General features: G+C 38.1%; 1 protein-coding gene across 1 annotated transcript in view; it reads left to right on the top strand.

Annotated features, from left to right (window-relative positions):
* LOC311306245 (uncharacterized protein) overlaps positions 1-11,542 on the top strand; it is a 44,913-nt gene extending 33,371 nt beyond the window's left edge. The window contains exons 11-20 of the mRNA XM_084434543.1: positions 3,120-3,542; positions 4,348-4,770; positions 5,732-5,989; positions 6,078-6,332; positions 6,420-6,662; positions 6,831-7,088; positions 8,297-8,605; positions 8,699-8,947; positions 9,030-9,113; positions 9,413-11,542. Of these exons, the coding sequence (XP_084290669.1) occupies positions 3,120-3,542; positions 4,348-4,770; positions 5,732-5,989; positions 6,078-6,332; positions 6,420-6,662; positions 6,831-7,088; positions 8,297-8,605; positions 8,699-8,947; positions 9,030-9,113; positions 9,413-9,479 (2,569 nt within the window). The 3' untranslated portion in view covers positions 9,480-11,542. The remainder of the gene's footprint in view (positions 1-3,119; positions 3,543-4,347; positions 4,771-5,731; positions 5,990-6,077; positions 6,333-6,419; positions 6,663-6,830; positions 7,089-8,296; positions 8,606-8,698; positions 8,948-9,029; positions 9,114-9,412) is intronic.
* The last annotated feature ends 4,217 nt before the right edge of the window (positions 11,543-15,759 follow it).

Raw genomic sequence — 15,759 nt, 5'->3', positions numbered from 1 at the left:
GTACAATGCTGTCGGATCCAAATATGGTCATTTCATTTTTATCAGCAACCAATCGTGAAAGTAAAAGGGGGAATTTAACTCTAAATGTGCAATCTCATTGGCTGATATAATTCTTTAAAGCCCGTTTTCTCGAAATGACTTTTCTCTCATCCTCCAAGTCCGAAATCTCCACTTTAGTAGCACCTATATACACCAAACTTTCCAGTCTTGTACCTAGTTATATTATGAAGACATTTACAGAGGGATTTGTAAATATATTATTCCTAGCTTGATTTATATAACATTTTATTCCAAAAAAAACATGTCGAAAATCATTTTTTTCAGGCTATTGAGTCAGTATATTCTGATTTACAGGATAACAAAAGTAGATATCCATAAATCCCTCTGTAATTTTTTCCCATCTAATATGTGAACACAATGAAAAATACATTTTGAACCTGGCTTTATCCAATACTCAGATTTCGTTTTTTTTTTTACATATGCAAATTAGCACATATTTAATTAGATAATGCCTAATTTGCATATTTAAACATTAAATTACAGAAAACTTGTAATACATTTTTTTCTCATCTTAATGTAGGTAATCAACTGGAAAAGTTTCATGGTGATATCTGCTAGTTAAATTTTTACCCTATTCACCTGTAGTGTTTCGACTCTCAGAGACCCAGACATTGATATTCATAATGTAATTTAATTTTTTCATCATTAAACATGTTTTAGGAAGGCATTTATAAGAAAAGTTATTTTGTTTATGTATGTTTTAGATTGGGGTGTAATCTGGAAAAACATTGCTAATTTACTATGTTGATTTTTTAATACAGCAAGTGAAAGTTTTGGATCCACAACACACTTCAATGCACACATGATCTATATGTAAAATAATATATTACAATCAGTATGGACAAATTCAGTCCTTAAAAAGTTTAGAAATTTGACTCTTTAAAACCAATAACTATTTTAAAACAATATGCAATAAAAAAATCAAGTTGAACAAAATAAAAGGTAAAGAATCTGTCCACGACTGTTGAACCAAATAGAGTCTTTCTCCTTTTGTCACTTACATTCAGAAAGTACATTTTCCTCCATTAATTGTTTAGTTTTAACAGTTTTTTCCATTGTCTCTTATAATCAAAATAATAGAAATGCTCTCCTCTGAATATAACTGTAGGCTATGTAATGTAGTATTTTAATATAAATCATTGAGATATTAATGACTTTACACAGCATAGAAAATAGATGAAATGATTTGGAGTAGTTTATAATTGATAAATTGAATAGAGTTCATTGTTTTGATGAGCTTAGAAATATAGTCTCAAATGTAAGTTGATCATTTCAGGACACATAATGTTGTAAATATATTTGGGGAAAAATGTATTCATTATAAAGTGTAAATTACAGTATTTAAAGGGACTATGTGTAGGAATTTCTCCCATCTAGTGGTGAAATTGTATTTTGCATTCAAACGAATAAAGCTCTCCAGCGCCTCACTTTTTCAAATGCGCGTTGCATCTACGGTAGCCCTTATGTACCAAAAAGCTATGACAGGATGTCTTCTAATAGCACTTCTGAGTTTTTCTTTGGGTGAACAGGTTTGTTATTTAAAACAAACTGAAACTTGAAACAACGAAAAAAATTACTGACTGTGAAAAACTTTAACTATGAAATCTGATTTTAAAATCTGGTTTTAACAGAAAAGAATTGTATTTGAAAATTACAGTGATAATTCATTCTCTCTCTTCCAGCACGTGCGCGCCTTTCTCTCTCTCTCTTGCTCTGCATCTCGCGCACGCACCTCTCTGTGTCTCTCTCTCTCTTGCTCTGCGTCTCGCGCGCGCACCTCTCTCTCTCTCTCTCTCTCTCTCTCTCTCTCTCTCTCTCTCTCTCTCTCTCTCTCTCTCTCTCTCTCTGCGTCTCGCGCGCGCACCTCTCTCTCTCTCTGTCTCTCTCTCTCTCTCTCTCTCTGCGTCTCGCGCGCGCACCTCTCTCTCTCTCTGTCTCTCTCTGCGTCTCGCGCGCGCACCTCTCTCTCTCTCTGTGTCTCGCGCACGCACCTCTCTCTCTTTCTCTCTCTCTCTCGCTTGCTCGCTCTGCGTCTCGCATGGCAGAGAGGAGCAGCGTTTTAATTCAGTTAAACACAGATATTATGTTGCTTCTCTAATTTTACATGCAAGTATAGGCGAAATCATTTGTCTTAATGGGTCGCGTTTCAGTCACTATTTCATATTAATTCCGTTGTTCTTTCTCCCTTTCCCCCGTGATTTTGTCTATATCGCGAATATAAGACGACCCCCCATTTTTCAGCCTATTTTTAGGACTAAACCCTCGTCTAATATTCGGGTATATACGGTAATAAAGTACACAACCAAGCAATGAAAAAAAAGCTTGTAATTAAGACCGTAACATTGACTTACCTGTCGAGAAGAAAGCAGGCAACTTCAGGGTCTCTTTTGAAAGCTTTCTCCTGCATTAGCTATCCCCACATTAACCCTTGTTTTTGTAATCTCCGGTCACGTTTCCTTTTACGGTCTATTTTGGACTTTTTCGAGACGAGGACTTCTTATCCTGTGACTCAGCATATGTATGAATGAACGATGTATAAATAACCGTGCAGTGCAGCCTTTTAAACTTGCCGCGACAGTGACAAGCGCCTCTCTCTGCTCTCCACTTCTGCTGGCTTCAGTCACGTGACGCTGGTTCTGAACGAAAACGCGTTGTGGAAACGCGTTGGCCTAGTCCTTTTTGTCCCTCTCTGCTATTATAGTTTTTCAAGATGGCGGAACTACATGGAAGCCTCCGTGGACTTACCCATCTCATGTATATAAAGATAATAAATTCTTCGTTTACGAGGATTAGTCTGATCATTGCCATAGGTATTTGTACACCATTGAGGGCATATTTATGAATAAAAATATTGATTTTAGATAATAAAATACCTAAAAAGCTACACATAGTCCCTTTAATGACTAATGTGCTTTTTTCAAGTGTTTACAACAATGTGAGCAGAAAACAAGACACAAGCAACACATTATTTTAATTTGTATTATTTAGTCAAGTCATAGCTATATTAAGTTCTGTGATATTTCTATTTATTCACATTTCTCATTTCCATTTTGTTACAGATTCTCTAATCTGAATGAAAGTGTTCAAAGCAGATTTCTTCTGAGACTCTTCATTAAAGCAGCAGAGACTGAGACACAGACAGGAGAGCAGAAGCTGAAACTGTTATCATCAGTCTGCACCTACACATCTTTACCTTATCAATGGACTGACAGAATTAAACAGTGCGATTTCCTGCTGGATCTTTACTCACATGTGAAGAACTATGAGACTCAAACAGGCAGGAGTTTCCTTCCAGCATTACAGTCAGTTTTCCAGTTACCTGATGTCTGGATCATAGATCTCTCACAGAGAAAGACCTCCGTCCTCCTGGAAGTGCTGAAACTCCAGACAGAGAAGAAACCAGTAGAGCTGAGAGGATGTTCAGAGGAAGAGAGTGAAATGAAGAGTTTCCTTCAGTGTCTGCCCTACATCTCACAGCTGAGGTACCTGAACTTTTGGATATTCACTTACTGTACCTACTTCTAGATCAGTTTCACTTCACTGTATTTTGAATCCGTTTGAATCTGCACACATTTTATGCCTACAAGCTCAATTTCGAAGTCCACAAAACTATAACAGATTTACATGATATACAGTACAAGATTGTAAAAGTAACTAAACTTTTTTCTTTCAATTTAATTAATAGACTATACTTAAATTTTAATAATAGCGATGGCACAGCAGGGCAAAATTAAAGATTAGATAGGGTTACATTTATTATACATTTTTCCAATATGTTTAGGCTTTATTCAAGCTGTAAAACAATGAATGTAAAACTAAATGTATCTTGCTGCACAGGGTGAAGTCAGTATGTACATTAACAACAAATTAATTCTGGACAAATTTAATGTAATTGAATTAAAAACTATATTCAGTGGTGCATCAGGATTATGAACAGTGTATCTGTGAGCGCGGACAGACGTCGAGTGATGCTGCCGGTGTTCGTACACTCATAGAAAACAATGTTTAAATTTTAAAGACCCATCGCTGCACTTCTCATTCTCTGTGTGTGTGTGTGTGTGTGTGTGTGTGTGTGTGTGTGTGTGTGTGTGTGTGTGTGTGTGTGTGTGTGTGTGTGTGTGTGTGTGTGTGTGTGTGTGAGACCCCTTTCAGAGTTCTGTGAAATGTCTATTCATATGTGCCGATTGGACCAATCAGACTCACAATTATTCATTATATTTAAATAGTCATATTTCCCTTGTGATAGATTGCTGCACATACAACATTTTAATTTTCTTTTGGAAACAGGTTTGACTACAGGAATATCAGTGATGAAGTGCAGTTTCTTCTGAGACTCTTCACTAAAGCAGCAGAGACTGAGACACAGACAGGAGAGCAGATGCTGAAACTGTTATCATCAGTCTGCACCTACACATCTTTTCCTTATCAAGAGACTGACAGAATTAAACAGAGTGATTTCCTGCTGGATCTTTACTCACATGTGAAGAACTATGAGACTCAAACAGGCAGGAGTTTCCTTCCAGCATTACAGTCAGTTTTCCAGTCACCTGATGTCTGGATCATAGATCTCTCACAGAGAAAGACCTCCGTCCTCCTGGAAGTGCTGAAACTCCAGACAGAGAAGAAACCAGTAGAGCTGAGAGGATGTTCAGAGGAAGAGAGTGAAATGAAGAGTTTCCTTCAGTGTCTGTCCTACATCTCACAGCTGAGGTGAGAGAATCTACAACAACTTACAGTGTCAGTCATTTGGAAAAATAAAAGAAAAACAAAACAATGCTTCATAAATTGAATGAAGTGTGACCAACAAACATTCCATAAGTTTTCGAAATTCCCCCCAAGTGACACAATCCTAGAACGAAGCCTGTGCGAGACGCGAGCGCAGTGGTCAAACACGTCCGTCTAGCGCATGATTAAAGCTGCCGTCGGCAAAAAAATTTAGATCATATTCAGTGAAATCGACACTATAATCCGACAGAACAACATAAATAAGGAGGTTTTAGAAAAAAAACCGAGCTTCTAACTCCACCTGGAGCGTGTTATTTGTTTTGCAAAAATCCACCGCTCCTGGATCATCGGGTCCAATCAGCGCTGGGGGGTGTGAGATCTGACTGTCAATCACAGGTCGTGCACACGCCACAGATCCCCTCTCCCTCGCGCAGACGCGCACGTTACAAAATCACATGCACACGACACGCCTGAAGTTCGCCTGAAGATTGTACGAAGCGTGATGGCGGAGAGAAAATCTACTAACAAGCTTCCAATTCCTTGGTTATTGCTATCTATGGATAGATTAGCCAGGGCAGCCTACCTCCGAGTCCATGGTGTTGATCGATGCTGAAGAGACGGACGCGTTCACAGAAAATCAGGTACACACGCACTGACGATGGGCGGGTGCTCGCTGGTAGTGGGGGAGGGGCATGAGAGTTGTAAACATTCAAAATTTTGGCTAAGTCGACCCAATCTGCCAGACTTGCCGACTGCAGCTTTAAATTCTAAAACAATGGACAAGTAGCGCAGTGAATGGAAAAACACGTTCTGTGTGAACTGGCCCTAAGAGTCTTTAGATTTTTTACACATGAAATACAATGCATTGTTCATTTCTTTTTCCAATTGTAATGAGTCATATTAATTCATCTAGTCATTTTAATCAAGTATGTATTGTATTTTTCAGCTGCTCTGAGTGGTGTTTGTTAACTTTAGTTAAAGTGGTTCAGCTCAGAGAGAATCCAGAGCTGGTGACTTTACTGTTGGAGGTTCTCGGCTCCTCCGTCAGTCTGGAAGGAAGTTTACCCTGTAAAACCTGCAGGTCTGTGGGAAGAGTCTTACGTTTCTCTTCTGACAGACTCAACCTCTCTCTAAAACCTAAAGCCATCTCTCTAAGAGGAACAAGGCTTCTCTTCAGACACATCACACACATACACACACTCAGGTACAGACAGGATTATTAATAATAATTTCAGATGTTGAGCTTGATTAATTTTCCTGCTAATATTTACAGTGTGTATTGTTTTGTTTAGGCTGAGTGGTTATATGGTGCTGAGAATAGTGCAGGTGTTGAGGTCAATGAGGGTTCAAACTCCTGTCACTGTTAATGAACTCACACTTGATCTGAACGGTGAACGGCTGTCAGAGAGGAAGTGGTCCAGAGTCCTGAGCAGTTTGGCCATCTTTCTGAGACTCTGGACTGTCCAGTGTTTGAACCTGACTGAATCCAAGATGGCGTCTGTTTCTCTATGTGTCCTACTGTGTCACCAAGGCCCAGTGATTCTCAGGTATTAGACTATAAGACACATTTCAGCAGTGTTTGACTTTATATTTATCATGGCATAGAAATAAAACATTGAATTCTGTGTGTGTAGACCATCTAAAGAGAGTCTCCAGAAGCTGGTTGAATGTGTGTATGAAGCTCAGGAAGAGGAACTGACTCAGCACTTCCTGCAGAAAGTGGGCGGAGATCTGACTTCCTGTTCCTTGAACTGGGAAGAGCTTCACTATTTCCTGCAGCACAGAATTCAACAAATCACTGTGAACTTCAGAAAGAGCAACATTCAGTGCAACATCAGAGAAATGCTGCCATTTCTGAACAGGATTCAGTTTAAACGGTAAGCTGTTCAATAAATTATTTCAAAAACACTTTAGAAATGATATAAAACCTCTAAATGAATGGCAAGATTTAAAGGTTTTATTTTTTCACATAAAATCTCGAACTGAATAAGAAATGATAAAAAAAGATGATGATGATGATGATGATGATTTGTGTGTGTGTACAGGATGAGCTCTGTCTTCATGCTGTCTGTAATGACCGAGATCTATGAGAGCGGCTCTGTTGAGTGTGTGTCCAGTCTGTTGAGTTCAGTGAAGAACTACATCAGCCTGCAGAGCAGAGATCTGGACTCTGTCCACTGTGCGGCGCTGCGCTTCACACTGCAGCACTGCACTGCAGTTTCACTCGACCTGCTGTGGACCTCCATACCAGAGGAAGAGCTGGAGAGCATTGTGCCTCTCTTCAGACATGTCTCCCACATTAGGTCTCGCTGCTTTTCTCTGGAGAGGCTTCTCAATGCGAAGGCTGCGTTCCTCCTTTAACAGTCCTTCTGGAGCATTAAACACTGGAGTCTAGTGTATCTGATATTAAAAATATGTTTTGAAGAAAAAAAAACTATATATTAAAAATCTTTATATCTAAATGGCAGTAATCTGTGGTCTCTAAGGCTGCATTCCAAAGATCCTTCAAATGGAAACAGACTTCGACAGTGTTGTATGATGTGAAAGTCGAGATATGCAGCCTTTCATTTGAGAAACTCCTTATTTCTCTCTTCTCCTCTTTCTCTCGGCCTGTTTGTTACATTCAACAGATTTTGTGTGATAGAAAAGCCTAATGGATAAAAGCTTGCATTATTTTGCAAATAGTTAAAGTTATTTTGTTAGTTGTATTTTATAGGGCAAAAAACTGTGTGTGTGTGTGTGTGTGCGCGTTGATGATGTGTGTGTGTGTGTGTGTGTGTGTGTGTTCAGTGTTGTTGATGATGATAATGTGTGTGTGTGTATGTGTGTGTTTAGGGTTGACAGGCTGCTCTTACTGAAGATGCTTCGCTGCTGCAGTGTTGATGTGTGTGTGTTCAGTGTGTCTGTGTGTGTGTTCAGTGTTGACAGGCTGCTGTTACTGAAGATGCTTCGCTGCTGCAGTGTTGATGTGTGTGTGTGTGTGTTCAGTGTTGATGATGATGTATGTGTGTGTGTGTATGTGTGTGTGTGTTCAGTGTTGATGATGATGTGTGTGTGTGTGTGTTCAGGGTTGACAGGCTGCTGTTACTGAAGATGCTTCACTGCTGCAGTGTTGATGTGTGTGTGTGTGTGTGTGTGTGTGTGTGTGTCTGTGTGTGTGTGTGTGTTCAGTGTTGACAGGCTGCTGTTACTGAAGATGCTTCGCTGCTGCAGTGTTGATGATGTGTGTGTGTGTGTTCAGTGTTGATGATGTGTGTGTGTGTGTGTGTGTGTGTGTGTGTGTGTGTGTTCAGGGTTGACAGGCTGCTGTTACTGAAGATGCTTCGCTGCTGCAGTGTTGATGATGTGTGTGTGTGTGTGTTCAGTGTTGATGATGTGTGTGTGTGTGTGTGTGTGTGTGTGTGTTCAGGGTTGACAGGCTGCTGTTACTGAAGATGCTTCGCTGCTGCAGTGTTGATGATGTGTGTGTGTGTGTGTTCAGTGTTGATGATGTGTGTGTGTGTGTGTTCAGGGTTGACAGGCTGCTGTTACTGAAGATGCTTCGCTGCTGCAGTGTCTCTGATGTCCAGCAGGAGTTTTCCTCAGTTCTGCTCTCCGTCCTGCAACACAAGCTGGACTTCTCCTGCCGTTCTGCTCTGGATCTGACAACAAACACACACTCTGAGACTCTACATCTGACCATTGAGGACTGCCGAGTGATGACCACAGTCATTCAGAGAGCTCACACACACACAAACACACAGCTGATTCTACAGGACTGTGAGATTAACACAGCTGGAATGGACCAGCTGTTCCCAGTGTTACATGCTGTGAAACTCTGGTGAGAAACATCAACAGATTACATTCATACACAAACAGACAGAAATCTAATATAAATATAAATGTAAATCATCTCTTTCTCTGTGTGTTTCAGCTGTGATAAATCTCTGCTGCTTCAGTTTCTGGCTCATGTGAGTCCTGAGGAAGCGGAGTCTCTCTCTCGAGCTCTGGGTGACGAGGTGGACCTCAGTCAGACTCCTCTGGAGCCGCAGGTCTGTCGAGGTCTGGCGCTGATTCTGGAATATTCTGAAGGACTGACTGAACTGGATCTGAGTCAGTGCCGTCTCACTGATCCCAGCCTGGATCTGCTGCTCCCAAACCTCCACAAAGCACAAAACATTGAGTGAGTGACTGAGACACAAATGAAGTATGAAGTATAATGTAATATTTTTGCATTTTGTCTGATTTGTTTGTTTGATCTGCAGTTTTAGTGGGAACAGCATCACTGACACTGGGGCTCAGAGAATCTACAGTATCGTCTGTCGCAACAGTGACATAAAGACAGTAAGGTGTGTGTGTCTGAACGTCACAGAATCACATTCCCTTCTAAAGTTATTTGAGCTGAAGTCTTACAGTAGCAACAAACATGAGGCTCAAAAATAAAACTGTGATCTCTGAGTTGAAGTGATTTCTCTTTGATTCAAGGCCATTTTGTTTCTGCTTTTCCTTTTTTATCTACTACAATTTATCATCCATTTAAAAGAAATTAAAACATTGGCACAGTTAGTCTACAAATCTGATTTCTGTTCATGATGGTGTGTTTGTTTCAGCTGCTGTTTCTAATATCAATGTGTGTTTGTATCTGTAGGCTCTTTAACAACAGAATTGAATCCAAAGAGCTCTTCCTCACAGACCCACGATTTGAGATCTGGTGATGATAATAAACTCTCTCTGGAATCAAGCAGGCGAAACAACCAATGCAGATCTAGAGAGATGAGGCTCGTGAAAAGGTAACAGGTGTGAACACTTTTGAAGAATCGGCCCATCAGAGTCCCAGAGATGAATCTAGCAGCAGATTTTATTCCATATTCATGTTTCATCATCATCTACAGTCATAATCAACAGTGGGTCTATGTTGCATTAACTGTTTTGTAAAATGACTAAATCCATCTGGAAACTGTCTTAGTTCTACTGTTAAACTGTTATAGTTCTGAATTTAGTTTTTATTTCTGTTATATTCAATTTAGTTTAGTTTTCACTATAATTTTGTTTTCATGTTGTTGATATAGTATTTTTCTCTCAGTGACAGTTTTATTGTAATTTTTTTTTTTTTGTATTTATGTCTTCTAAAGTAAATATGCTACCTGGAATCATTTAAAATAAAAACAGGGTTAAATATTTCAGCAAAGTCTTTCAATCCAGTGTTTTTGCTATAGAGGCTTTCTCATGTTTAATTCAGGAGAGTTGTAAAGGTTTCAAGTTTGATATGTCATGTATCAAAACCTAAAATTAATTGGTGGTCTATTTTAGTACGTTTTGGAGTCATGAAAATATTATGTTAATCTTTAATAAAAATGTTTTCTTTTAGTTTTTACAAATGGCTGGTTACACTGCTGTTGGAATATTCCTGTATGTGTGTAATCTGAATATATGATTGATAGATTTTATTTTTGCAGAACTGTTTGTAGATGCTAGAATTACACACTTCACCTAAAAACAAAAAGCGATTTGCATATATAAATACTGGCATAATCATTTTTGTGAATGCATAAGATGCTTTTGATATTTTTAATTTTCCATTTCAATTTGAATGTCTTTCCAGTAGAGGGCAGCAATGATTTGTTAAAGTGAAAGTGAAACAAAGGCCCAGTTTAGTAACCCATGCTCAGAATTTGTCCTCTGTATTTAACCCATCCAAGTTAGTGCACACACATTAGGAGCAGCGAGTAGTACACACACACACACAGTTAGGAGCCTCGCTCTCAGTCGTTTCCTGCCGGTATTGAGAATCAAACCCACAACCATTGTGTTACAAGTCCGACTCTCTAACCATTAGTCCATGACTTCCCTCTCATTAATAATGAAAACATCCAAACTGAAGGACATACAGTAATGTATTTACACCATTGATTATCTGAAGAAGAGTAGAAACCGTTTGACTGCCTGAACTCTAGTGTTTACTGCAGACAGAATACAAGAGAGACGTTTTACTCAGTTTTACAGTAATTTTATTTAATTTTGTTTATTACTGTTAAAATACATTTTGTGGGTGTGTCTTTTTATCTTACACTGTTAACCCTTTCATCCCCACAGAGAAATCCACACTACAAAGAGTTAAAGTAACATTGACAGTGTTGCAGTGAGATAATTAAGTGAATATGTAAGTGATTGTTGAGCATTAGTGATGAACACCTGCTGTTAATAAGCAGAATCACTGAAGGAAAGAACATAGAGAAACACAAGACCTACAACTGACCTCCAGCCATTACACATTATTATACTTATTATTAACCAGTATGACTCTATATCTGTCATACATCTACAGAAGTTGTTATTGAGATGTTTACTTTTTGGTTTGAAGTTACCATTATAGAGATCAGTGTTTGCTTTAGTTGGGATGCTGATGCTAAAACATTAGATTTTCTTTTGCTGCTTGAGCTGTTTTTGTGCAAGTCACACTTGTGCACACACACAGTTTATGAATGATTGTGGTTCTAATGATTATGATGACAAAATCATCATATTGCCTGTTCATTCACTAAGGAATTAAACTTTGAATGAGTGAGAATGAGTGTCGATTTTGAGCACTGTTGATTCACAGTATATTCCTGTAGGCTATTTTTGTTTTCTACGGTATATTACTGTTTTAATGGAAAATGGTGTGATACTGTCAGAAGTGTGGTTTTCAGATGTATTTTTGATAACTTTTGCATTCAATCCTGTGTTGTATTTATAGCTTTAATAAACTGTTACTGATTGAAATTAAATCTGACATTTTCCGTATTCGTGTCATATCCAGCATACGTTCATTTTGAAATATAATATTGTGCTAGACTTGAATAAAAGTTTTTCTGAATTTAAAGCTACTGAACTTAGTTTTTTAAAACAAATTTATCTGATTTTAGCAGTTCTTTTGAAGAACTTTCAAAGGTAGAGAAACAGAGGACGATCTGATCGAGATGCACATTAGGAGAGACGATAAGGGCACTTGTGTTTTCCTCTTCAGAGTTTATGATCATTCTGTTGCCATGACGATTCCATTTCCACAGACATGCTGGAACTACGGCTCCAATCCCTGAAACAATCTCAGTGTTTTTCAGTTGATGTTGAATGTGTCTGTATGAGGGAATCTCAGTAGGACGACTGAGAGCTTACAGAACATAAAACATCTCAACATCTTTGAGAAAGAGATGAGCAGCTGTTGAAGTGTCTTCCATACGTGTTCACTAATATATTACGCTTCACTGAGGTTTGTTTTGAGGAGAGAAACGTTTAATATTTCTGCACATTATAGCCTGTAGATTTAAAGAATTTCATTTCATTAGAAGAATGATTCAAAATGTCAATTAGCCATTTTATGAAATCACTTTCATCATTTTAACTCATTTGATCTGTTTTCATGTACAAGATATTGGTCTTCAGCACCAGCAAAGTACTTTTGCATTTATGAAAATCACACAATATTGAGAAGCTTTCTCCAAATCAAACACATTGTAAGGTCATAAAGAGCTGGTTCAGTTCGACCAGAACAGATTTCCTTAAAGGAGAACTCCGGTCAATTTTAACATTGAGCTAATTTTTTTGTACATTTGGAGTGCTGTCAGTACAGAGAACAACGACAAAAATCGGTGTTGCCTACACCGTGTTATCCTCTTTTTAAAATTTGCACCCTGTTGACTTCAATGGGGCAAGTTTTAAACCTGCTTTTAGCCTCTTAACATCCTTGATGTGTCATTACAAGTGCACAGGTCATGTGAGTGATTCCTTCGGAGTGAACGCGGGTGAATCTGACTGCAGTAGATGTGAAAGATATTAATAAAAATGATGTTTATTCAGCCAGCGCACATACCTGTATTTATGTTTTCGGTCGAAGTCCACAGTAGTCGATTGTCGAGTTCACGCGCATAGGTTTAGTACCTATGATCACGCGCGTGAACTCGACAATCGACTACTGAAAGCAAAAGACGGTGTGTTTAAAAATGTTGTGAATGATTTTAGCAGTTACGTCTCTCATCTTCAGGCTTTTAACCTTTAACTGATATTGAAAACTGTAAAACATATGCAGTTAATGTAGTTAATGCAAATGAAATGCAGTAAATAAAGTTATTAATCTAAATTCTAGTTTTCGATTCCGAAACATTTCTCTGATGGTTTTGTTCGAGCATCATTTGTTGGGAGTCTGTCTTTAACTCTTGGAGAAGCAGAGAGTCCTGACCGGCTCTTCAATGAATTATTCAGCTTCTCCACTTTGACCGTCTGTGGGCTTGTTTTTAAAGTCTTCTACAACCTTCATTTGCTTTCAGAGACCCAGCAGGTGTTTCAGCACAAACTGGCTTCTCGGATTCTGGGTTTTCTTGTGTATTTGTTTGTGGGAAAGGATTGTGTGGCACTCTGACATTCTTATACAAAAGCTGCAGGAACTAGTTACTGCTTCCCAGTGTTTATGTAATCTCAAGGTTTATGTGTATTTTTGGAGTTATGAGTGATTGTTCAATCCCATCCAATAAAACAATATTTGTTGTGCTTATTTGGAGTCAGTTTAGGGTTTGACTTACAACTGCTCACTTTCTGGTTCAGAGAGTAAGTTTACATATCTATTTAGACTAACAAATACTACAATAAAAGAATAAAAAAAACACCATTTGAGAGCAACTTTGGGCTCTATGAGGTTCATGTTTGAAACCAATGGTTAGATCCTTATTTTTTGAGTCACAGATACTAGGATACATACCGTATTGTCCAAATGTCGCTCCATCCAGCAGAGAGTCTGAACAATGCAACAATGCTGCAGATTTGTTTAGAGTTCCCAGCATGCATTTCTACATGAATAAATCATGTGGTTACTTTTATAGGATCGTTTTACTCTTTGCTGACTGTTTGTTTCTTGTTGTGTGATGTTCAGAGTTCATCTTTTTACATGATTATGTATATATCATATTTACAAAATTTTATTATGTGTATTGATTGTCACTTTTCATGAGGTTCATGAGGTCCCTGTGTGTTGTCTTAAGAATGTATATGATTTTTTTAATTTGCATGATAAAGATAAATGGTTTCCTGTGTTAGATAATCCAGTTGCCTTTGTGTAATTATTTGTTTGTTTGTTTTATCTTATTTCAGGGTAGGAAAGTAAATATCTTTAATATCTTGCAAATGTAGACACTTTCTGAAGTCTTTTGCTTCTTAGATTTTTTTTAATTCAGAGGAAAGATCCCAATAATCTCACAGATTTCTTCATAAAAAAAGAAATCTGAATAATGTCTTAAATTGTGCTCCCAAAATCTGCAGTTTATATTTTATAGCACAATATCTCCTGAGTGATCGTGATAGGTGTTTTAGGAGAAATGTCTGAGACAAAGATGATATGATTCATTAATGTCTCCTGAACTATGAAAGAGAAATAACATTATTTATTTATTTTTTCACATCGTGCAAGTGAGTTATTGCATTTAAGTCATTTAAGTCATATATAGTTATATCATATACATATACAGACTTATACAGTTAAGATGACAATGACATTACAGTCAGTTTTGATTGATGTTGATTTTAATTGAATTCTACAAATGCACTGCATCTCAAAACATCTCCATTTGTATTCCAGAAGTAAAGTCATATGGATTTGAAATGACATGAGAGTGAGTAAATGGTGACAGACTTTTCATTTTAAGGTGAATTGTTCCTTTAAGTGACAGTCATTTGTAGGGACGCACACTCTTTATGTTACTGTGGCACAGAGCTGATTAATCGTCCTCTGCATGAGCTTCGCCCACAGAGCACATCCCTCTCTCCTCGACCCATTTCAGTTTCTGCTTTCATCTGCTCTCCTCTCGGGAAGGGGGAATTGTCTCATATTGTCTTAAAGCCCTAAACACGAAAGCAATCTGCTCAGCAACTGGTACATCAGACAGCATGAGGCTTTCCTCTGATAAACATTGGCAATGTTTGATTGCGTAACATTTTAAAATGTCTATTTTTAAGAGTGTACTGGGGGTTTTAAGGCATTATTCTCTGTAATGAACAATATATATGGTATATTTTTGTGAATATATTTGAGCTGTGGACTTGCTACTGCTAATAGATACACAGAGGCTGTGTGTAGTAGATCTAGGCAGGTGGAGCTGGGGAGGTGAAGGGGTTCAGAGGAGGGGTTCAGAGGAACTCTGATAGTTTACACTATTTAAGCAAGCAATCTCATTGGCTGCAGGATCAGCAGAAGCCTATCAGCTTTTGCCATGCAGTAATGATATCCCAGCTAACAATTTTTGGTTCCCATAACGTTAGTTTTTGGTACCCAGAACATTCTCAGAATGTTAGTTTATGGTTCCCAGAACGTTATTTTTTATGGTAACCACCCAGCAACGTTCTGGGAACGTTATTTTATTGTTACATAAAAATAAAACCAAAAAAGAACGTTCCCCTAACGTAAGTATTTGGTTCCCAAAAAAATAACCAAAAAATAACATTAAGGGAACGTTCTGTGTTAACTGGGATGATTGCTTGCAGATTACGTGTAAAGGACCGATCAGCCTGCGCCCTCTGGAGTTTCATAACTGAACTAGAAAGGTAAACTAATTCTAATATCAGAAGGTACAATGACTGTTTACCTACTGGATATCAACTCAGTTTTAGATGTTATTTCTCATATTCAGGTCAGGTCTTCTATAAATCCCCTGGTTAGAGGTTGCAGGACTGCTGTAGTTTGATGGCAGAGATGCTGATGTCTGCAGATGTTTTAGCTAATGCTAATGAAGCTATAGAGCTTTCAGCCGTCATGATTGATGGATCTTTCTAACCTTCATCTCTTTTAAATTCAGTGAAAGTGCAGATTATAGAGTCCACTTACAGCTTCACCTTGGCATGAACTTTCACCTGATTACCTAATGTACATCACCCTACAACCATAGACTGTAAAAAATAGCCTACAACATAGAAAAATGCAGTTCATAGCACAGCAATAGATGTCAGGAAATTCTTTATGAACATGCATTGCAG

This window comes from Rutilus rutilus (genome assembly GCF_951802725.1).
Source record: "Rutilus rutilus genome assembly, chromosome: 1".
NCBI classification, from domain to species: Eukaryota; Metazoa; Chordata; class Actinopteri; order Cypriniformes; family Leuciscidae; genus Rutilus; species Rutilus rutilus.
The sequence above is the reverse complement of the archived record's forward strand: the minus strand, read 5'-3'. Positions and strand labels throughout refer to the sequence as shown.